The following is a 23121-nucleotide window of genomic DNA, read 5'->3' on the forward strand; positions in this document are numbered from 1 at the left end:
TTATTATAATTGACAATGCTAAAATCCCATCTCCACTGCTTAATCCAGTTACTTCTGGACTCAATGGAATTCTCCAAACCCAGTTGAAGAGAAGCAACTTAAGTTTAATATCAAATTAAAGATCAGTCCAAACTTCCTTTAACTACATTGCAACAAACCCAAGGTCATGTTCTTTGGTTAATGCAAACATTTTATCTCTGAGTTCCCAGCTGCAGCTGCAAGTTGAGTTAGACCATGTGAAATTCCTATATCTTGTCTGATCTAAGAACAGCTTTATCTGACTCCCAGTCCTAACCCCAACACCACAATCATTTCCATTAACCAAATTGCTTTATGTGGTCAGCAGCCCCCTCTTTCTGCTTCTTTGTGCAAATCCCTTGTTTTTACTCTGAGGTTGACCCCTTCAGTGCCTTAATTGCCTATACCTATGTAAACTGCATCAGCTTCTCTGCATGATCATTATCAAAAAATATGGTGCTCGTAAAGCACAGCAGGTCAGGCAGCATCCGAAGAGTAGGAGAGTCGATGTTTCGGGCATAAACTCTTCATGAGGAATTATCTCAGCCAAGAATTTGAAACTCATGTTTTAATTTCTCTCAGTGACTTGCTGTTCTGTCGGGGTAACTGATGTGTGCCCCTCCTGACCCGTATATTCATTCCTATATTTTCACGTTTATTTGCAGTATCTATGTTCTTTCTTGTTGCCCTACCTAACCATTCTCTTTGTTCATGTCTCTGAAGGCACTCCCCAATCTTAGAACACTGGACATTCTCACCCATGCTTTCCCTTCACTGCATCTTTGGTAGTTCCTATGAACAGAAGGATCCAATTTCATGATAAAATGGGGGCCATGCATATATCATTGAGAACACCTGCCTTTCTGGTTTTGGTTTTTGGTTGCTGCAGTTATCTTTCTGTAATTCTCAGGAGCTTGTCATTAATAGCTTCACTATTCAAACATGTAGCTTGAACTTTCAAAAGTATGTCTATAATTCTCAGCTTGTAATTTTACATGAAAAACAATTTCCAAAAGTATTCTTGTAATTTAATGGAAACATTGAAAAAAACACAAAGGCAATTTCTTTTACATCAGGCGAAGGATATAATTTACAATAAAATAAAATTGTTGATATGTTTACCCTCTTCTATCATAGAACTATTGGTGACATTAGAATTTATTATGTTGAAATAATAAATGTGCTGGGTGATACTATAGAGATACAGGAAATTTAGGACTTTAAATTATGTCATGAAATGCAACAGTTTATCAACTTTGCTGAATTATCAATCCATAATAATAATAGCCTCCTTTAACTATCAGTGACACAAACTACAATTATATGTTGAAACAATAAAAAAAATCTATACTGATCCTTCCACACTTCTTTATCTTTCAAATTGGCATGGGCTGTTTTATGAGGTAAATAAACATAGTTTTACACCTTTACATGAGGACTGACTGAACCCCGCCATTTACTTGGTCAGCAATATTGCCTGAAATGTAAGCCTAAACAGTTGAGGTTTCTTATAATCTCCAAGTGTTAAGGTTATTTACGTCAGGAGGAATCAGAATAAAAATGTTCAAGAAGTCTTGCAGCAACAAAGGAAAGATGATTCCAAAATGAACTATGTAGATGCACATCAGTGGATTGAGGGGGTCTAAAATTTGCATAAAGATCAGAGACAATTCTTATATATTCATGCAAATTAAATGCAGGGTAATTCTTACCTTTCTGTGGGATTGTGCTATAGAACAGTTTATGATTCTAAATATGACACATTCAGGAAAAACCATAAGAAAAATGGAGTTTATAAGTCTATAAATACCCTTAAGTTAAACTTATACATCATATCAATAACTTATATGGATGATCAAAATTTTTTATTATATGTTAGGAAATATTAACTAGTTGGCTGATAAGCAATAGCATTAATTGTGTTATTCCTCAGGTGATAGCATAACATTTTGCTTTTAACATCTTTATTGGTACTTGTACCACAAGTAATATATTCATTTTTTTTTCAAATGCTTGTGTGTTTTTATTTGAAGAAAAAATTGTTAATTCTGTTCTAAATATCTGGGCCAGTCTGATTGGATACATATTCTCAGACCCATATTTATTATAATAATTAGGTAACAGTTGAAGCATGAACTTTTATCATTTCAATAACTGTTGCTCTAGTTTTACATTGTTCGTGATGTATTTTAAATACAACTGCTTTTTTTTTGTCTTAATAGATTCTCTTCTGCACATTGAATACTCACAAAGTCGATATGCAGAAATTATTGGGAGGCCAGATTGGATTGGAGGATTTTATCTTTGCCCATGTAAAAGGACAAATGAAGGAAGTGGAGGTGACAAAATCAGAAGATGCTCTTGGTCTGACCATCACTGACAATGGAACAGGCTATGCTTTCATTAAGGTACCAGAAGCACAGACAGTGGACACTGTCCTTCAAGTATAGCTGAACAAATTAGGGGTTGGGGATAAGAAGATGATGTTAAGAATGAAATATTAAAACAGTCACTGTAAATCAGTATACATAAAAGTTTCATAAAAACTGAAAGTAAAATGGTGAGAAACTTGAATTTACTTGACCTTTAATTATGCTTAATTTGAAAAGAGAGGGTTTTTATGCTACATGTTGCTATAAACTGGCTCAGTGTGGAGCTGCAGTGGCAGCAAGTCCAAATTAATGTTTAATGTGTTCAATTAAAGGAAGATGTCAGCACATCGAGCCATAGAGTCGTGGATGTTGACAAATAGTTGCTTTAGCTTTGTTAAGAAAATCAGGACACTCGTAAAACTGAGTTCAGAAATGAAGAAACATGTCTGAGCTGTCTGAAGTGAAAAGAAAGCAGAATAAAATTATTAAATCAATTCTTTGAACAAAGATAGTTATTGCCTATTTCAGACAACTCAAAGCTCTTGCAAGTGTCCTGTGTGAACATATGGAAGATGTGATATTTTCCCAGATGACTACTCCTGGTACTTTGTAGTTTTTGCCACCTTTACCAATATATGATACTGGATAAGGGGGGGGTTTGAGGTAGTTCACTGCTGCTAACCCTCCTTCATCTTTCGGTTATCTTGGGCCTATCCAGTGATTAGTAGCAGGGAATTCACCACTGTGGAGTATCTACAGAAGAGGCTCTATTCCGTTATAAATCTAGAAGGTTTATTGCAATTGGTCAGGCATAATTACTAGGGTGGTAGTACAGATTCCTGTTTTCCAAAAGCTAGAGTGGAACCCCTTGTCCTCACCCACACACTGTGTGCAGCTTTAGTAGAATGGTATAATTGAGGTAACGTTAACATGATCTGCTTCAGAATCATTACATTAGACAACAGAAGGTTATGCAATTTGGAACTTCAGGGAATCCGTCCCAGAGAATACAAGGTCATTATTCATATTGACAATAATGAAATTATACCACTAGATGGAGACTGACTAAAATAAATAAAACACTCAGGAGCACATATTTTTATGAAGAGACGGAGAAACAGAAATGTTTTCCATCTTGGCAGCTTCTGCAGGAATTCTATCCTCACAGACATGTGATGTTGCGTAACCATGAGCCACTGGCATTGAGAGGCCCACATTTTACAGCTCTATAATGAATGGTTTTGGAGAAACAGGGATCGGTGTAAGGTGGCATCAGAGAGGACCTTTTGCATCATCACATGGGGTTTGGATTTGACCAACAGTGGACCTGCGTGAGAATGGCATTCATTGTTTTCAGAACAGGCAAGGGACAGGTCAACAACATCACTGAGGAACAAGTTGAACAGGATTTTGCTGTCCCCTCCAAATTTTACAAGGAATATGTGGGGAAACAGGGTCAAAGTGAATATTTAGAAGCAACAATTAGGTAGCAACTGAGTTTATTGTTGTAATCAGGCCCAGTGGGTTCAGGCATTGTGTCTGCACAGAAAGACTGATGCAGAGCAGCAATAGAGTTGAGGGAACTTAGCAAGTAAGCTCCTGGCACAGACAGCAAGAGTACCTACAAGAGGCTTGAGTTGGGCATTGTCAGAGAGGCAATCAACAGGATGACCTTAACGTGGGCAGTACCTCAAAGTGATGTGGGCCAGTCAGATGGTGGGTCCTCCAGTGAGGAGTAGAGCCTATGATGGTGAGAAGGGTTGGAGGATTTGAGCAGGAAGAGGCTGAATAGGCTGGGGCTATTTTCCCTGGAGCGTTAGAGGCTGAGGGGTGACCTTATAGAGGTTTATAAAATCATGAGGGACATGGATAGGATAAATAGACAAGATCTTTTCCCTGGGGTGTGGGAGTCCAGACTAGAGGACATAGGTTTAGGATGAGGGGGAAAAATTTAAAAGGGACTTAAGGGGCAACTTTGTCACGCAGAGAGTAGTGTGTGAATGGAATGAACTGCCAGAGGAAGTGGTGGAAGCTGATACAATTGCAATAGTTAAAAGGCATCTGGATGGGTATATGAATAGGAAGGGTTTCGAGGGATATGGGCCAAGTGTTGGCAAATGCGACGAGATTAGGTTAGGATATCTGGACTGAAAGATTGTTTCTGTGCTGTCCATCTCTATGACTCTATGTCTAGATGCAGAAAGTAGAAATCGCTTGGCCACCTGCAGGATGAAAAAGTGACAAAAGGTTACAGTGGGTACAGCGGGCAGGTTCCAGTGTGGTATACGATGGTGCCCTGTGGCAGTGGTACAGACAGTGGCTAAGCTCCCTGCAGATGGCTTAAAGGCAGCACTTCCCAAATTTCTTCTCGATGTGACCCCATACCTTGGGCCTTTCACTGAGAAGGAGCAGTGGCCCGGAGGGGCGGGGAATTGTTGAGTAGGTTGAGAGGAGAGGGTTTTTGAGTTGACAGGAGAGAATTGTTCAACAGGGAGGGTTTAAAAAAGAGTAGAGATCCACTTGTAAATGGGTCTCATAAAACCGATGATCCAGCCAGACCCACCATCAGGGAAACAAATCATTTAAAGGGGTGTCATCAATGTCCAAGCTTAAAGTAAACTCCACAGCTGCCATTGAGCCTTAGAGTTTGTGATTCCAGAATCTTGTTGTATGGCCCAGAGATTGGGAAGCTCTGGTGTGAAGACCATATTACCCAAGACTGCCTGTCTCTTGAGAGCTGTGGTAGATCTAAGTTGGTGCTTGAGGAGGAGGCTGTGGTTGCATTGGCAGTGATTCAATGTAAAAGTGAGCATGAACAGAAATGACTATGATTCTGGATGATTCCACTCCCATTGGAGACGTAGAATCAAAGAGAATCATGGATGATAACTCCCACACAGTTGCACATCAGTGCAGCCGATAAAAGCATTACTTTTTAAGCTGATACAGCCATACACGTTGTGAGAGCCAGAGGATTTGCTGCCTTTGCTGAATTCCCCCATATCTCATTGGCTGCAGATATTGGCCTTTCACAGGCCAGCCAATGCCCTTCATTAACAGGGAAGGATACCACCCCATCAGCATGCAACAGATCTGCACAAATCGCCAGCAGGTTCTGCAGGTACCTGACTGTTGTCCCGCCAGCAGCCATGACACCTACCTACTGAGTTACTCCAGTTTTCATTCTTCCCTCCTCAGAATAATTCCTGAAGAAGGGCTAAAGCCCGAAATGTCGATTCTCCTGCTCCTTAGATGCTGCGTGACCTGCTGGGCTTTTCCAGCAACACATTTTTCAGCTCTGATCTAGAGCATCTGCAGTCCTCACTTTCTCCTCCTTTATTGGCCAGAGTATTGAGTACAGGAGTTGGGAGGTCATGTTGCAGCTGTACAGGACATTGGTTAGGCCACTGTTGGAATATTGCGTACAATTCTGGTCTCCTTCCTATTGGAAAGATGTTGTGCAACTTGAAAGGGTTCAGAAACGATTTACAAGGACGTTGCCAGGTTTGGAGGATTTAAGCTACAGGGAGAGGCTGAACAGGCTGAGGCTTTTTTCCCTGGAGCGTCGGAGGCTGAGGGGTGACCTTACAGAGGTTTACAAAACTATGAGGGGCATGGATAGGATAAATAGACAAAGTCTTTTCCCTGGGGTCGGGGAGTCCAGAACTAGAGGACATAGGTTTAGGGTGAGAGGGGAAAGATATAAAAGAGACCTAAGGGGCAACTTTTTCACGCAGAAGGTGGTACGTGTATGGAATGAGCTCCCAGAGGATGTGGTGGAGGCTGGTACAATTGCAACATTTAAGAGGCATTTGGATGGTTTTATGAATAGGAAGGGTTTGGAGGGATATGGGCTGGGTGCTGGCAGGTGGGACTAGATTGGGTTGGGATATCTGGTCGGCATGGACAGGTTGGACTGAAGGGTCTGTTTCCATGCTGTACCACTCTATGACTCTATGACTCCAGCTGACTCCACTCACCTTGATCACTCCCAGCCAGCCCATAGAATGGACATGGTCCCCTTGCAATGCCAAAAGGTTTCCAACAGTAGGTGGAAATTTCCATAAAACAAATAACGCCATGATTACAAACTTAACCTGACACAAGCAGGAACACTTTAAATATCTACTTACCTGAAATGCTGAGGTGCATCATTCCACCCATCAAGTCTGTACCAAGCCTCTGAAGAGCATCTCACTCAGACCCACTCAGCCCCTGCCCCCACCCTATCCCTGCATTTCCTATGGCTAATCCACCCAGCCTGCATATCGCTGGGAAATTTAGTACAGCCAAGCCACATAAACAGCACATCTTTTCCTCTGGGTACTTCTATATGACAGCTGGACAATGGCCTGTGATCCCTTCAGCAGGTGTCCTCCAGCTGCCTGAGACTTGGTGGGCTCTAGTACTGTGATAGACAAATATCCTGGTGCAGTAGATAGGATTTAGGGATGGAGTGGGGCCAAAGTTTGACCGTGGATGAATTAGTGAAACACAAAGCATCCTCAGCTGAGGAAGAAGATGAAGACCAATTGTCACATGTGGAAAGCCAAGAGGAGCCGTGTGAAGGACTCTAAGAAATAAGTACAGGAGAGCATGGGATGGAGGCCATTAACACAAGAGACAGGGACAGAAATCAAAGGCCCCAGCCCCACCACTTGCTCCACTAATCCTTGGGCCCTATTATTAGGTCCTGATGGACCGCCTGATACACCACCATTCCTGATGAAGGGATTTTGCCAGAAACATCGAATTTCCTGCTCCTCGAATGCTGCCTGACCTGCTGTGCTTTTCCAGCACCACTCCAATCTAGACTCTAGTATTGTGATAGTCTCCTGGTCAGGGACTGGAACCTGCTCTATGACTGCAACAGTTTGATGATGCTTTGTCACTAGCCGTGGGACTGAGAAGGGGCTGTCTGTGGCAGGAACAACCTGAGAGGGGATCCCAGATGCAGAAGGCAACTAATCCTCCACCTTCACAAGATGTCTCGTACCTCCATGCTGATCTGAGATCTGTTGGAGATATCCCAACTTCTCATCCACCTCCTGTCTCACCATTGCTCATTTGGGTTCTTGGGCATTTGCAGGTCCACATCCATCTCCATCCCCAGGGCCTATTTCCACACTGTAGGGAAGCTAATCTAACCTCTCGTCATCTGAACAAATGGAACCTGGTTGGTATCAGGAATGAACAGAAAGGATTTCATATTGCTCATAATGATGCTCTACCGATACTAAAAATGGCAACCTATCAGAGCACAGTCACTTTAAACACATTAACATTTAAATGTTGCTGATCGGAACATATTAACATTATCTGAATGTTGGCTTAATTCTATTTGTATGATTTCTGTGTGAAAAGGTGTTGCATTGAACAGGAAAAGGGACCAATCAGTGTTAGTAACTGATTCCTTAAATAGTTTAAATAAGCAAAAAATGATGAATTAGTGTCAGAATACTTGTGTTCAAAGCCTTTGTCATAACAGGACCAGAAAACCGGAGAACAGGTGAATTTCTGCTTTCTTGGATTTCTGCTCAATTCGTGTAATGTATTGATGATCCTTCTAGCTGAAAGCAGATCCTCATGAGGTTCATGTACTGTGCATATATGTTATCACCTCTTCCCCGATTGTTTTGTTAATTTATAGCTTGATTCTACATTATCACATGAAAAATTATTCAGTTATGGCAGACTAACCTCCTGTGATCTTGGCATCATTCTCTGGGTAAAACATTATCTTAGAGAATTAGTTAAAAGATTAAACAGTCAAATTTCTCAGAATCAAGCTGGCAACTATATGAAGATGTAAAATATTAGAAACAATATCACTTATAAGTATTAAGAAATCATCAAGGGAAGACCTTCCTCTCATCTCACAGTGAGGTTAATAATTTTGCTTTCATAGATTTAGAGGTGAAATGCCAGCTAACGTCAAATTCATGATTTCTTTCTGCCTTTAATTAACGTAATAAATTTTTGGAGCTCTGCCTCTCCATCAAACTTTGAAATACTTTATGAAAGGATGTGAGTCTTTCAAATAGCTAATTAAACTCATTTTTACTAAACAATAACTTTGGTTCCACAGAGGATAAAAGAAGACAGTACAATTGACAGAATTAAGACAGTCTGTGTTGGAGATCACATAGAGGGAATAAACAATCAAACGATAGTAGGTTGTCGACACTACGAAGTTGCCAAGATGTTGAAAGACTTGCCCAAAGGTCAACCATTTACACTTGGATTAGTGGAACCAAGGAAGGCTTTCGGTGAGTCATTCAACAAAGCAGTCCACATTCAAATCATTCATTGTTAATTTTTTCTATAAAAGGTAATATTTATTTTGTTAAGACATTCTTAACCTATTATTAAAAACCAGTCCAAATGTAATTGTGCAACAATCTATTAATAGATTACTTCAAAATGCCATTGTAATTGTAATATTTATTAACTTTACTTCATTATTAATAAAATTATTAACCATTTCCAAGTAGGATTGCAACTGCCCGAATTTTTCACAAAAGCCTACCATTACAGATTTGGAAATGACTATACACTCCATATCAGCCAATAAAAAAATCATTTATTGACAATTTAACAGTGAATTTGGTGTTGATGGTTGTATTGGAGAGCTATCGGATACCAGAGCTTGTTATTTTTGTGAGAGATATTCCACTCATGGCAAACACAGCAGAATGGAAAAAGGATGTTTAAAAATTTTTGTTTAACTATTGAGGCTGCCCATAGCTCAGTGCTATGGTCTAGAGGAAATGACCAATGTTCACAATGGTAGCTAGCTTCTCTCGAGTGCCACCTGTCACAGAAGGAGCAAGTTCAGCTTGGCAATTGAAATGTCCATCTGTTTCAGGGCAAACAAGGAAAGTATTGATGATTTGGAGATGCCGGTGTTGGACTGGGGTGTACAAAGTTAAAAATCACACAACACCAGGTTATAGTCCAACAGGTTTAATTGGAAGCACACTAGCTTTCGGAGCAACACTCCTTCATCAGGTGATTGTGGAGGGCTCAATCGTAACACAGAATTTATAGCAAAAATTTGCGGTGTGATGTAACTGAAATTATACATTGAAGAATCAATTGTCTGTTAAGCCTTTCATCTGTTAAAATACAGTAATAGTTTCACTTCTTTCATGTGTAAATCACAAAACCCTTTTTTTTAAAGTTGCGTTCTCGGGTTAGCTGTTAACGTTGGTAATAGCTAGACAATATGTTGAAGGTGTTAGCCCTCTGTGTTCTCTGTCTATGACCTTATGTTTAGATTGATTCTAATCTAAAAAGTGAGATAACAGAGTTTTACATAAATTCATGCAGTTTTTGAGCTCAGAGTTCTACATGAATGTATGGGTTTGTTACCCGTGCCACGTGATAGAGAGTCGAGGAATAGGGAGAGAGAGCAGTTAAATGCGTGGCTACAGACATGGTGCAGGAGGGAGGGATTCCGGTTTCTGGACAACTGGGGTTCTTTCTGGGGAAGGTGGGACCTCTATAAACAGGATGGTCTACACCTGAACCTGAGGGGCACCAGTATCCTTGGAGGGAGGTTTGCTAGTGCTCTTTGGGAGGGTTTAAACTAACTCTGCAGGGGCATGGGAACCTGGACTGTAGCTTCAGGGTACAGGACCTTGAGTGTAGGGAGGTTAGGAACAAGGCATTGATTTCGAAGGAGGGTGCCTGTAAACAGAAAGGTGGCTTGAAGTGTGTATACTTCAATGCCAGAAGTATAAGAAATAAGGTAGGTGAACTTGCAGCGTGGATTTGTACCTGGGACTTCGATGTTGTGGCCATTACAGAGACGTGGGTAGAACAGGGGCAGGAATGGCTGTTGCAGGTTCCAGGGTTTAAATGTTTTTAGTAGGGTCAGACATGGGGGTAAAAGAGGGGTAGGTGTGGCATTGCTTGTCAAGGATAGCATTACAGCGGTGGAAAGGACGATGGAGGAAGATTTGCCATATGAGGTAGTTTGGGCTGAGGTTAGAAATAGGAAAGGTGAGGTCACCCTGTTAGGTGTTTTCTACAGGCCTCCCAATAGTCCGAGAGAAGTAGAGGATAGTATTGCGAGGATGATTCAGGAGAAGAGTGAAAGTAGCAGGATGGTTGTTATGGGGGACTTTAACTTCCCAGATATTGACTGGGAAAGCTATAGCTCGAGTTCGTTAGATGGGTTGGTGTTTGTCCAATGTGTGCAGGAGGGTTTCCTGACACAATATGTAGACAGGTCAACAAGAGGTGAGGCTATACTGGATTTGGTTCTAGGTAATGAACCAGGCCAGGTGTTAGACTTGGAGGTAGGTGAGCACTTCGGGGACAGTGACCACAACTCGGTGACTTTTACTTTAGTGATGGAGAGGGATAAGTGTGCACTGCAGGGCAAGAGCTATAGCTGGGGGCAGGGAAATTATGATGCGGTGAGGCATGACTTAGGATGCGTGGATTGGAAAAACAGGCTTCAGGAGAAGAACACTAACGCTATGTGGAGATTGTTCAAGGAACACCTATTGAGTGTCCTTGATAAGTATGTACCAGTCAGGCAGGGAGTAAAGGGTCTTGTGAGGGAGCCGTGGTTTAATAGGGAATTGGAATCCCTTGTGAAAGGGAAGAGGGCGGCCTATGTAAGGATGAGCAGTGGTTAGCACTGCCGCCTCACAGCGCCAGGGACCTGGGTTCAATTCCCGCCTCAGGCGACTGACTGTGTGGAGTTTGCACATTCTCCCCGTGTCTGCGTGGGTTTCCTCTGGGTGCTCCGGTTTCCTCCCACAGTCCAAAGATGTGCGGCTCAGGTGAATTGGCCATGCTAAATTGCCTGTAGTGTTAGGTAAGGGGTATATGTAGGGGATGGGTGGGTTGCGCTTCGGCGGGTCGGTGTGGACTTGTTGGGCCGAAGGGCCTGTTTCCACACTGCAAGTAATCTAATGAGGCGTGAAGGTTCAGTAGGGACGATTGAGAGTTATAAGGTTGCCAGGAAGGATCTGAAGAGAGAGCTAAGAGCAGCGAGAAGGGGACATGAAAAGTCCTTAGTTGGTAGGATTAGGGAAAACCCAAAGGCTTTCTATAGGTATGTCAGGAATAAAAGGATGACTAGGGTAGGTATCGGTCCAGTCAAGGATAGTAGTGGGAAGTTGTGCGTGGAGGCGGAGGAGATTGGTGAGACACTAAATCAATACTTTTTGTCAGTATTCACTCAGGAACGGGACTCTGTTGCTGGTGTGAATATTGAGTCACAAGTGATTAGAATGGATGGCCTTGAAGTATGTAGGGAGGAGGTTTTGGGAATACTGGAAAGGATGAAAATAGACAAGTCTCCTGGGCCTGATGGCATTTACCCTAGGATCCTCTGGGAAGCTAGGGAGGAGATAGCAGAGCCATTGGCCTTGATTTTTATGTCGTCATTGTCAACGGGAATAGTACCAGAAGACTGGAGGATAGCGAATGTGGTCCCCTTGTTCAAGAAGGGGAGTAGGGACTGCCCGAGTAACTATAGGCCAGTGAGTCTCACTTCTGTTGTGGGCAAAGACTTAGAGAGAATTGTAAGGGATAAGATTTATGAACATCTGGATAGGAATAATGTGATCAAGGATAGTCAGCATGGTTTTGTGAAGGGCAGGTCGTGCCTCACAAACCTTATTGAGTTCTTTGAGAAGGTGACTGAGGAGGTGGATGAGGGTAAAGCAGTAGATGTGGTGTATATGGATTTTAGCAAGGCGTTCGATAAAGTACCCCATGGTAGGCTAATGCAAAAACTACGGAGGTATGGCATTGAGGGTGCATTAGAGGTTTGGATTAGGAATTGGCTGGCTGGAAGGAGACAGAGGGTAGTAGTTGATTGACTAGGTTCATCTTGGAGTGCAGTTACTAGCGGTGTACCACAGGGATCTGTTTTGGGACCGTTGCTGTTTGTCATCTTTATAAATGATCTAGAGGAGGGGCTTGAAAGCTGGGTGAGCAAGTTTGCGGATGATACAAAGGTCGGTGGAGTTGTGGACAGTGAAGAAGGATGTGGCAGGTTACAGCGGGATATAGATAGGTTGCAGAGCTGGGCAGAAAGGTGGCAGATGGAATTCAATGTAGCTAAGTGTGAAGTCATTCACTTTGGTAGGAGTAACAAGAAGGTGGATTACTGGGCTAATGGTAGGCTACTTGGTAGTGTGGATGAGCAGAGGGATCTTGGTGTCCATGTACACAGATCTCTGAAAGTTGCCACCCAGGTAAATAGTGCTGTGAGGAAGGCATATGGTGTACTGGGCTTTATTGGTAGAGGAATTGAGTTCCGGAGTCCTGAGGTCATGTTGCAGTTGTATAAGACTCTGGTGCGGCCTCATCTGGAGTATTGTGTGCAGTTTTGGTCGCCATACTATAGGAAGGATGTGGAGGCATTGGAACGAGTGCAGAGGAGGTTTACCAGGATGTTGCCTGGCATGGTAGGAAGATCGTATGAGGAAAGGCTGAGGCACTTGGGGCTGTTCTCATTGGAGAAACAAAGGTTTAGGGGAGATTTGATAGAGGTGTATAAGATGATTAGGGGTTTAGATAGGGTAGACACTGAGAACCTTTTACCGCTAATGGAATCAGCTGTTACTAGGGGACACAGCTTTAAATTAAGGGGTGGTAGGTATAGGACAGATGTTAGGGGTAGATTCTTTACGCAGCGGGTTGTGAGTTCATGGAATGCCCTGCCAGTAGCAGTGGTGAACTCTCCCTCTTTATGGTCATTTAAGCAGGCATTGGATAGGCATATGGAAGTTATTGGGCTAGTGTAGGTTAGGTAGGATTTGGTCGGCGCAACATCGAGGGCCGAAGGGCCTGTACTGCACTGTATTTTTCTATGTTCTATGTTCTATGTATGCAGTTTTTGAGCAAAGTGCAAGGTAACTCTGCAAATATATATATGTGCATCTAGGTCTTTGTCTGTCTGTGTGTGTCTGTCTGTCTGGGGTGGGGGTTGTGAGTGTGAGAAAGTGTGTGTGTGTGTGTGTGTGTGTGTGTGTGTGTAGTGAGTGCAGAGTGTCTTAAGTCTGTGAGGGGGTGCATGTGTGAGTGTGTGAGTGTCTATAAGGGTGTGTGTGGGTGTCTGTGTGTACCTGTGTCCGTGTGTATGTGAGGGTGTGTGTGTATGGGAATATCTGTGTGTGTGTGTGTAGTGCAATGGCGATCACCTGTAATGTGACATGACCCCAAGGTCCCGGTTGAGGCCCTCCCTATGGGTACCAAACTTAGCTATCAGCCTCTGCTCGGCCACTTTCCTCCATTGCCTGTCCTGAAGTCCACCTTGGAGGATGGTCACCCGAAGGTCCGAGGCTGAATGTCCTGGACCACTTAAGTGTTCTCCAACTGGGAGGGAACCCTCTTGTCTGTATTGAATGCTACTATGGAACAATTAAAGAGTGAAGGCCAAAAAGCAATGGCTATGCACCATGCTTGCAGTGATATCTTCAGGAACATTTGGCAGTTCCCAACTAGGATGCATAATTTATTTGACTGATTTTGTAAGAAATGTAAGCAACACTGAGAAATAATTGTTACTTTTACCTTTAGCCTGAGTCAAGCAACTTCCCCTTTGACAGCAATTACAAGAAAGCTCCCAGATTGTGTTACATTAGCCAACAACATCAGTTCAGCTGCTACCAGATTCTCTGGAGTGAGCCATTTCTGTGCATTTCTCAAACACCATGGATTTAAACTCATACTGTTCTGTCCTAATGGATTCTACCCAGTACAAAGTCTGGTCTTTGATTTTCCATCCTGCCCTGTAAAAGCTGCACTCATAGACTAGACTGTTCTTATTCTGAGGCAAACGTGGGGACTGCAGATGCTGGAAACCAGAATTTAGATCAGAGTGATGCTAGAAAAGCACAGCAGGTCAGGAACTCCACCTGGAGGCTTCCTGCCTCTATTCCTGATGAAGGGCTTTTGCCCGAAACGTCGATTTTCCTGCTCCTCAGATGCTGCCTGACCTGCTGTGCTTTTCCAGCACCACTCTGTTCTTATTCTGAATCTATTGTACCTGTCTCTGCTATCTTTCACAGTCTATACTGGCCTATGCTCAGTGGTTGAACAAACTCTTTTGTTTATTTGATTTGATTTGATTTATCTTTGGCTCTTGTACTAAGATACAATGAAAAGTATTGTTTTGCATGCTCCACAGGAAGATTGTATTATACAAAGTGCATCAGGTCACAGAACACTGCAGAATACAGTGTGACAGCTACAAAGGAGGTGCAGAAAGAAAGAGAGATCAACATTAACATTTGTGAGGTCTATTCAAAAGACTGATAACAGTGGGGAAGAAGTTGTTCTTGAATCTGCTTATGCAAGTTTTCGAACTTTTATACCTTCTGCTTGACAGAAGAGAGTGGAAAGGAGTATAAACAGGGTGGGAGGGATCTTTGAATATGTTGGTTGTTTTCCCAAAACTGCAGGAAGTATAGATGGAGTCAGGAGGTGGAAGGCTGGTTTGTGTGACATACTGGGCTGTGTTCACAGCCCTCTGTAGTTTTTTGCGATCTTGGGAAGAGCAGTTTCCAAACCAGGCTATGATGCATACACTGATCTTGAATTACAGCTCTCTAGTACAATTCGTCCATTCCTCCTTCCTCAAAGTCTCAACAGCCTATGAATGGTGATGTATGTTATGTCATCAGATCGGGAGGCCAGATTAGATTAGATTCTCTACAGTATGGAAACAGGCCCTTCGGCTCAACAAGTCCACACTGACCCTCTGAACAGTAACCCACCAGACCCATTTTTCCTCTGACGAATGCACCTAACACGATGGGCAATTTAGCATGGCCAATTCACCTGACCAGGATTAGTGGTGCTGGAAGAGCACAGCAGTTCAGGCAGCATCTGAGGAGCAGTATAATCGATATTTCGGGCAAAAGCCCTTCATCAGGAATAAAGGCAGAGAGCCTGAAGTGTGGAGAGATAAGCTAGAGGAGGGTGGAGGTGGGAAGAAAGTAGCATGGAGTACAATAGGTGAGTGGGGGAGGGGATGAAGTGATAGGTCGGGGATGGGGGTAGGGTGGAGTGGATCGGTGGAAAAGAAGATAGGCAGGTAGGACAAGTCATGGGGACAGTGCTGAGCTGGAAGTTTGGAACTAGGGTGAGGTGGGAGAAGGGGAAATGAGGAAACTGTTGAAGTCCACATTGATGCCCTGGGGTTGAAGTGTTCCGAGGCAGAAGATGAAGCATTCTTCCTCCAGGCGTCTGGTGGTGAGGGAGCGGCGGTGAAGGAGGCCCAGGACCTCCATGTCCTCAGCAGAGTGGGAGGGGGAATTGAAATGTTGGGCCACAGGGCGGTGTGGTTGATTGGTGTGGGTGTCTCGGAGATGTTCCCTAAAGCACTCTGCTAGGAGGTGTCCAGTCTCCCCAATGTAGAGGAGACCGTATTGGGAGCAACGGATACAATAAATGATACTAGTGGATGTGCAGATAAAACTTTGATGGATGTGGAAGGCTCCTTTAGGGCCTTGGATAGAGGTGAGGGAGGAGGTGTGGGCGCAGGTTTTACAGTTCCTGCGGTGGTAGGGGAAGGTGCCAGGATGGGAGAGTGGATTGTAGGGGGGCGTGGACCTGACCAGATAGTCATGGAGGGAAAGGTCCTTGCGGAAGGCGGAAAGGGGTTTGAAGAGAAATATATCCCTGGTGGTGGGATCTTTTTGGAGGTGGCGGAAATGTCAGCGGATGATTTGGTTTATGCGAAGGTTTGTAGGGTGGAAGGTGAGCACCAGGGCCATTCTGTCCTTGTTACAGTTGGAGGGGTGGGGTCTGAGGGCGGAGATGCGGGATGTGGATGAGATGCGTTGGAGGGCATCTTTAACCATGTGGGAAGGGAAATTGCGGTCTCTAAAGTAGGAGGTCATCTGGTGTGTTCTGTGGTGGAACTGGTCCTCCTGAGAGCAGATACGGTGGAGGCGAGGAATTGGGAATACGGGATGGCATTTTTACAAGAGGTAGGGTGGGAAATGGTGTAATCCAGGTAACTGTGGGAGTCGGTGGGTTTGTTAAAAATGTCAGTGTCAAGTTGGTCATCATTAATGGAGATGGAGATGTCCAGGAAGGGGAGGGAGGTGTCAGAGATGGTCCAGGTAAATTTAAGGACAGGGTGGAATGTGTCGGTGAAGTTGATGAATTGCTCAACCTCCTCATGGGAGCATGAGGTGGCGCCAATGCAGTCATCAATGTAACGGAGGAAGAGGTGGGGAGTGGTGCCAGTGTTCTATGTAGCCAAAAAAAAGACAGACATAGCTGGGGCCCATACGTGTGCCCATGGCTACCCCTTTGGTCTGGAGGAAATGGGAGGATTCGAAGGAGAAATTGTTAAGCATGAGGACCAGTTCGGCCAAACGAATGAGAGTGTCAGTGGAAGGGTACTGTTGGGGATGTCGGGAGAGGAAAAAACGGAGGATTGGAGGCCCTGGTCATGGCGGATGGAAGTGTAGAGGGATTGGATATCCATGGTGAAGATGAGGCGTTGGGGACAGGGGAAACGGAAGTCTTGGAGGAGGTGGAGGGTGTGGGTGGTGTCTCGAATGTATATGGGCAGTTCCTGGTCTAGGGGGGATAGGACAGTGTCGAGGTAGGTAGAGATGAGTTCAGTGATAGGAGCATGCTGAGACAATGGGTCGGCCAGGGTGGTCAGACTTGTGGATCTTGGGAAGGAGGTAGAACCGGGCAGTGCGGGGTTCTTGGACTATGAGTTTGGAAGCTGTGGGTGGGAGATCTCCTGAGGTGATGAGGTTCTGTATGGTCTGGGAGATGATAGTTTGGTGATGGGGGGTAGGGTCATGATTGAGAGGGCGGTAGGAAGAGGTATCCTCGAGTTGGCATTTGGCTTCAGCAGTGGAGAGGTCAGTGTGCCAGACTACCACTGCGCCCCCTTTATCTGCTGGCTTAATGGTGAGGTTGGGATTGGAGCAGAGGGATTGAGAGCTGCGCGTTGTGAAGGTGAGAGGTTGGAGTGGAGGAGGGGGGTAGACAGGTTGAGGCAGTTAATGTCCCGGCAGCAGTTGGAAATGAAGAGGTTGAGGGCAGGTAATAGGCCAGCGCGGGGTGTCCAGGTGGATGCAGTGTGTTGGAATTGGGCGGAGAGATCCTTGGAAGGTGGGCGAGAACCCTGATTGTGAAAGTAAGCTCAGAGGGGGAGGCAGCGGAAGAAGTGTTCGACGTCACAGTTTTTACCTAATTCACCTGACTTGCACATCTTTGAACTGTGGGAGGAAACCGGAGCACCTGGAGGAAACCCACTCAAAAATGGGGAGAATGTGCAAACTCCACACAGACAGTAGCTGGAGGGTGTAATTGAACCCAGGTCACTGGTGCTGTGATGCAACATTGCTAACCACTGAGCCACCATGCAGTTAGCGTGGATGACTGGTTTGCAATGCAGAGTGACACCAATAGCATGGGTTCATTTCCTGAATTGCTTTGGGTCATAACAAACATCCCGCCTTCTCAACTTTGACGTTATCCTAAGGCATGATGTTCACGAGCAGTCGTCTCTCTATCTGTCTCTCTCTCGCTCTCACACTCTCTCTCTTACTCCCTCTCTGTCTCTCTGTCTCTCTCTCTCTCTCTCTCTAGTGAGAAAGCAGTCCTATGTCCAATGGGATTATGATGACTTTAGCTTACTCACCTTCATTTATATGATCATGTTGCTAACAGGTATATTCTGATTATACTAATTTCTGGGGCATAATCATTTATCCAAACAAGGGAATCACAACTTGGTGCCACCATTATCCTTGGATAATAAAATACAATGTTCCTGACCACTACATGATGTCCTATATGTAGAGAGGATCAGACTCAGGCACAATGCCCATATCTAGCATCCCTCACTTGATAAGAGCCGCCCAACACCTGGAGGAAAATCGCCTCATCTTCCACCTTGAGACCCTCCAACCACATGGGATCAATATGGATTTCACCAGTTTCCTCATTTCCCCTCCCCCCCACCTTATCCCAGATCCAACTCTCCAACCTGGTACAACCCTCTTGACCTGTCCTATCTGTCCATCTTCCTACCAACTATCCGCTCCACCCTCCGCTCCGACCTATCACCTTCAATCCCCTCCCACCCCCGACCTCACACCTTCATCTACTGATAGAGTAATCTGCTGACATGCTGCAAATGCTCAAAAACAAAGAAAAGTCACAAGGTGAGAGGACAGTCTATGACAACAAAACATTGCCCCAGTAGGAGTCAATACTCCTGATATGAATGGAGAGGAGAAAGTGAAAAATAAATGAAATGCTTTTGAACTTGGTTACATATTCTTCATCATGTGCCCTATTCTGTCTTTTATTATCTAACAACATCCTAGTTGGTTAGTTTTGTACCCTAAACAATTTTAATGACACAGCGGAATAGTACGTAGCTGTATAGAGTAAATTTTAATTCTAACTTCACCTTTGATGTTACAAATCACACAAACCAGGGTATAGTTCAACAGGGAGAAAGTGAGGTCTGCAGATGCTGGAGTATCAGAGCTGAAAATGTGTAGCTGGAAAAGCGCAGCAGGTCAGGCAGCATTCAAGGAACAGGAAATTCGACGTTTCAGGCATAAGCCCTTCATCAGGATGAAGGGCTTATGCCCAAAACGTCGAATTTCCTGTTCCTTGGATGCTGCCTGACCTGCTGCGCTTTTCCAGCAACACATTTTCAGCTATAGTTCAACAGGTTTATTTGAAAGCATGAGCTTTCAGAGCGCTGCTCCTTCATCAAGTGCTTCCAAATAAACCTGTTGGACTATAATCTGGTATTGTGTGATTTTTAACTCTGTACACCCCAGTCTAACACCAGCTCCTCCGCATAATGTTCACCTTCGATAACTTTCTAAATATTACAAGTCATGTTGCTGATTTTTTTTAGATTTACACTCACTTCATATTCTTTCATTTTCACCTGAAATAATCTGGCACCTATCTGTCTCCTATAAGGATAAGGATTTTGACAAAACTAATCTCCTCAGCATAGTTAAGGATTTTTTTGGGTATTATCCAACTGAAACCTCAAAGAGATAAGCAACTATTTAGAATAGCTATCACTGTATGTTTTAACTTTGCAATACCTAATGCCTATTACCTACTTATCTATTGCTGACTGTTAATGTAACCCAGTCCCATGAATTATAGCATTTCAGTGGAAGGTGATCTTTAAGAGTATAAGGTAGTAAGCTGTAAATCTAATTCTCCTTTGGGTCCTTCTATCATGTCTAATTTTACTTGTTCTCTCATGGACTTTTAATATGATCAAGGCCCTCTATAAGTACAAGTTGTTATTATACTGATGGTACACAATTCTTCTTCTTTACCATACGATTATTGAAATTCATTTCTGACACAGGGACACTATGTTTCTTATTTAATTGTTTTTAATCATTTAGAGGATACTCCTTCGAATGAATTAGAGCTTTTATCACTCTCTAGTAGTTGTTTGGCAGCCCAATTGTGACCTGATCAAATATATTTAAACTACAAGCATTTGCATAAATTTGAAATCTTACCTGATATCATGAAAGACAATTGTTTGGGCATCTGCATTTTTAATTTCGGTTGTTAAAAGTAGAGTGAAAATGGTTTAGTGTTGAATGATAAAGGTTTAATTACAGATATATATATATTCTTCACGATGATATTCGAAATCTCTCAAATGCTATGTTTCTTTTTCGATGGTATTTATCATTAAATATCTTCAGATTCTAAATACATCTTTAATTGGTAACAGGAGAGACAAACGTGCTCCATTATTTATTATAGCAGCTTTTTAATTATTTACGATGTGCTGCAGCTTACATAAAAGGTTTTCTGGGTATATTACATCTTTGAAACTGTTCTTTATTGTAACACTTGCAGCACTGTATTGCATTTCCTTTTGCCCCATTGCATTCCCACTCTCGATTAACTCTTACATCTTGTAGATTTAGGGAAATTTGCTCATTTGGAAGTAGAAAATAAGCCAGGTGAACAGCAGTTTCATATTAAAAATAAGTAGCACTTCTAAGAAAGGGAGACATATAGGCTATTAGTGTCATCTGACACATGAAGCATTGCACAGGCTCTTATATACAAGGGTCATTCCTTTACATATATATCTTTGTGATCTTCATATTTATAAAGTTAAAAATGACACAACATCAGGTTATAGTCCAACAGGTTTAATTGGAAGCACTAGCTTTTGGAGCACCGCTCCTTCGCCAGGTGGTTGTGGAGGACACAGAATTTATAGCAAAAATTTACAGTGTGATGTAACTGAATTTACACATTGAAAAATATCTTGATTGTCTGTTGACTCTTTCATCTGTTCAAGTACCATGATAGTTTCACTTCTTTCACGTGTAAATCACAAAGCTTTTTTTTAAAAGTTGCATTCTCAGCTTAGCTATAATAATGAGGGATAGCTAGACAGTATATTGAAGGTGTTAGCCCCCTGTGTTCTCTGTCTATGCCATGATGTCTAGATTGATTCTAATCTAAAAAGTGAGATAACAGAGTTTTACACAAATTCATGCAGTTTTTGAGCAAAGTACAATATAACTCTGCAAGTACAAATTCACCCCACAAAATATATGTGCGCATGTGGGTCTTTGTCTGTGTGTGTGTGTGTGTCTGTCTGCCTGGGCTGGGGGTTGTGAGTATGAGAGGAAGTGTATATGTGTGTGTGGTGAGTGTAAAGTGTCTTAAGTCTGTGAGGGGGTGCATGTGTGAGTGTGGGAGTGTGTGTGCATGTCTGGGGTGGGGGGTTGTGAGTGTCTATGAGAGAGAGTGTATATGCGTGTGCATGAGTGTAGAGTGGTCTAAGTCTCTCAGAAGATGTCTGTGTGAGTGTGGGAGTGTGTATGTCTGTAAGGGTGTGTGTGAGTTTCTGTGTGCGTGTCTGCGTATATGTGTGTCTGTGTGTATATAGGAGTGCCTGTGTGTGAGTGTGTGTGTGTAGGAGTGTCTGTGTCTGTGTATAGTGCAATGGTGGTCACCTGTAATGTGACATGAACCCAAGGTCCCGGTTGAGGCCCTCCCTATGGGTACTGAACTTAGCTATCAGCCTCTGCTCGGCCACTTTTCACTGTTGCCTGTCCTACACACATAGGCACTCAAACACTGTATACAGTTCTGGTTGCCATATTTCCAAAAGATGTGGATACTTTGGAGAGGGTGCAGAGAAGGTTTGTGAGGATGTTGCCTGGTATGGAAGGTGCTAGCTATGAAGAGAGTTTGAGTAGGTTATGATGTTTTTCATTACGAAAAAGGAGATTGAGAGAGAGACCTGCTAGAGGTCTACAAAATCATGGAGGGTATAATCAGGGTGGATAGAGATAAGCTTTTTCCCAGGGTGAGGGATTCAATAACAAGAAGTCATACATTCAAGGTGAGAGGAGAAAGGTTTAAGGAGGGTACATGCGGCAAGTACTTTACACTGAGGGTGGTAGATGCCTGGAATGCTTGCTAGCAGAGGTAGTAGATGCAGGCACAGTAGATTCATTTAAGGTGTGTCTGGACAGATTCATGAGTAGGTGGGGAGCAGAGGGATACAGATCCTTAGGAATTGGGTGATAGGTTTAGACGGTGGATTTGGATCAGCACGGGCTTGGAGGGCCAAAGGGCCTGTTCCTGGGCTGTAAATTTACTTTGTTCTTTGTGCAATCTGTCTGTCCACTCCCTTACCCCATCATTTGATTTACACTCCTCTCCTGTCCAACATCAACTCCCTGCTAACCCAAAATTGGAATCTCCACTCACATGGTTGGACAGTTCACATAATCTGGAACTCCTCCTTAAACTAAGTTTCGTGTTATCAAATGTTGCCTGTGTCACATGGATCAGGATGCCCTGGAATTGGGCCACCACTGCGTCCATGTTCTGGATCCCTATCATAAACCCACTCCACTCTTCTCCCACGTCCTCCCTCCACCATCTTCTAGCATGTTCTCCATAACCTGGCGAGCTCTGCTGTGGCCTTACAGAATGTTTCCTAGCCAACAGGCCTGTCAATGAGGCTGCCCATATGTTGGGGTATGAATTAAACTGATGGAAAATTATTTTAGAATCCTTCAGTTAAACATTCGATAAACCCTTTTGCTGAGATTTGCCCTCAAAATAATGTCCCCACCCCTCACTACCCATCCCACTCAAAATATGGAATTCGTCACTGAGCTAAAATCTAAGGCCTAAATGTCTAGCCATTTATTTCATTGCTCTTTGGGACCAGGCATGTCTCTACAACACAGTGATGATATACACCTAGGAGTAGGCCACTCAGCCCTTGAGCTTGGCTACCATTCAATGAGGTCATGATTTATCGGTATCCTGTCCATCCACCTGCTGTATATCTGTAATCTTCAATACCCTGCTCGAGCAAAAACCTGTGGATCTCAGGTTAATGAATGATCACTTAAGCCATCATGTGCTGGAGGTCTTGTGGAACATAAGGTTGAATCTCTGCAAGAGTCATTTTGAGGCCCACTCCAAGATTTGATGGCCATTAAATGTACATTTTAACATGAACAAGCAGTTTGTTTGTCAACTTGTTAATCTTTCTTAGTTTATGCAAGCTTAGTTTATGCAAATTCTCCAGAACATTGAATCATGCGAACATTCTGGTGAATCGGAGTTGCTCGCGTCCCTGGGCACCATATCTGTTTCAAGGTTTGGTGCCCAGAATTTTTCAGTTTATCTAGATGTGGCCTAACCAGGGTTTTCCCATCAATTTAATCTGTAT

At 43.4% G+C, this 23121-nt stretch overlaps 1 protein-coding gene across 3 annotated transcripts in view; it reads left to right on the plus strand.

Annotated features, from left to right (window-relative positions):
- The window catches only part of LOC132828874 (PDZ domain-containing protein GIPC3-like), a 205547-nt gene that overhangs the window by 135601 nt on the left and 46825 nt on the right, over positions 1-23121 (plus strand). For all 3 annotated transcript variants that reach the window (XM_060846051.1, XM_060846053.1, XM_060846052.1), the window contains 2 exons: positions 2241-2426; positions 8479-8659. In XM_060846051.1, the coding sequence (XP_060702034.1) occupies positions 2241-2426; positions 8479-8659 (367 nt within the window). The remainder of the gene's footprint in view (positions 1-2240; positions 2427-8478; positions 8660-23121) is intronic.

Source organism: Hemiscyllium ocellatum, chromosome 28, assembly GCF_020745735.1.
Source record: "Hemiscyllium ocellatum isolate sHemOce1 chromosome 28, sHemOce1.pat.X.cur, whole genome shotgun sequence".
Taxonomy (NCBI): Eukaryota; Metazoa; Chordata; class Chondrichthyes; order Orectolobiformes; family Hemiscylliidae; genus Hemiscyllium; species Hemiscyllium ocellatum.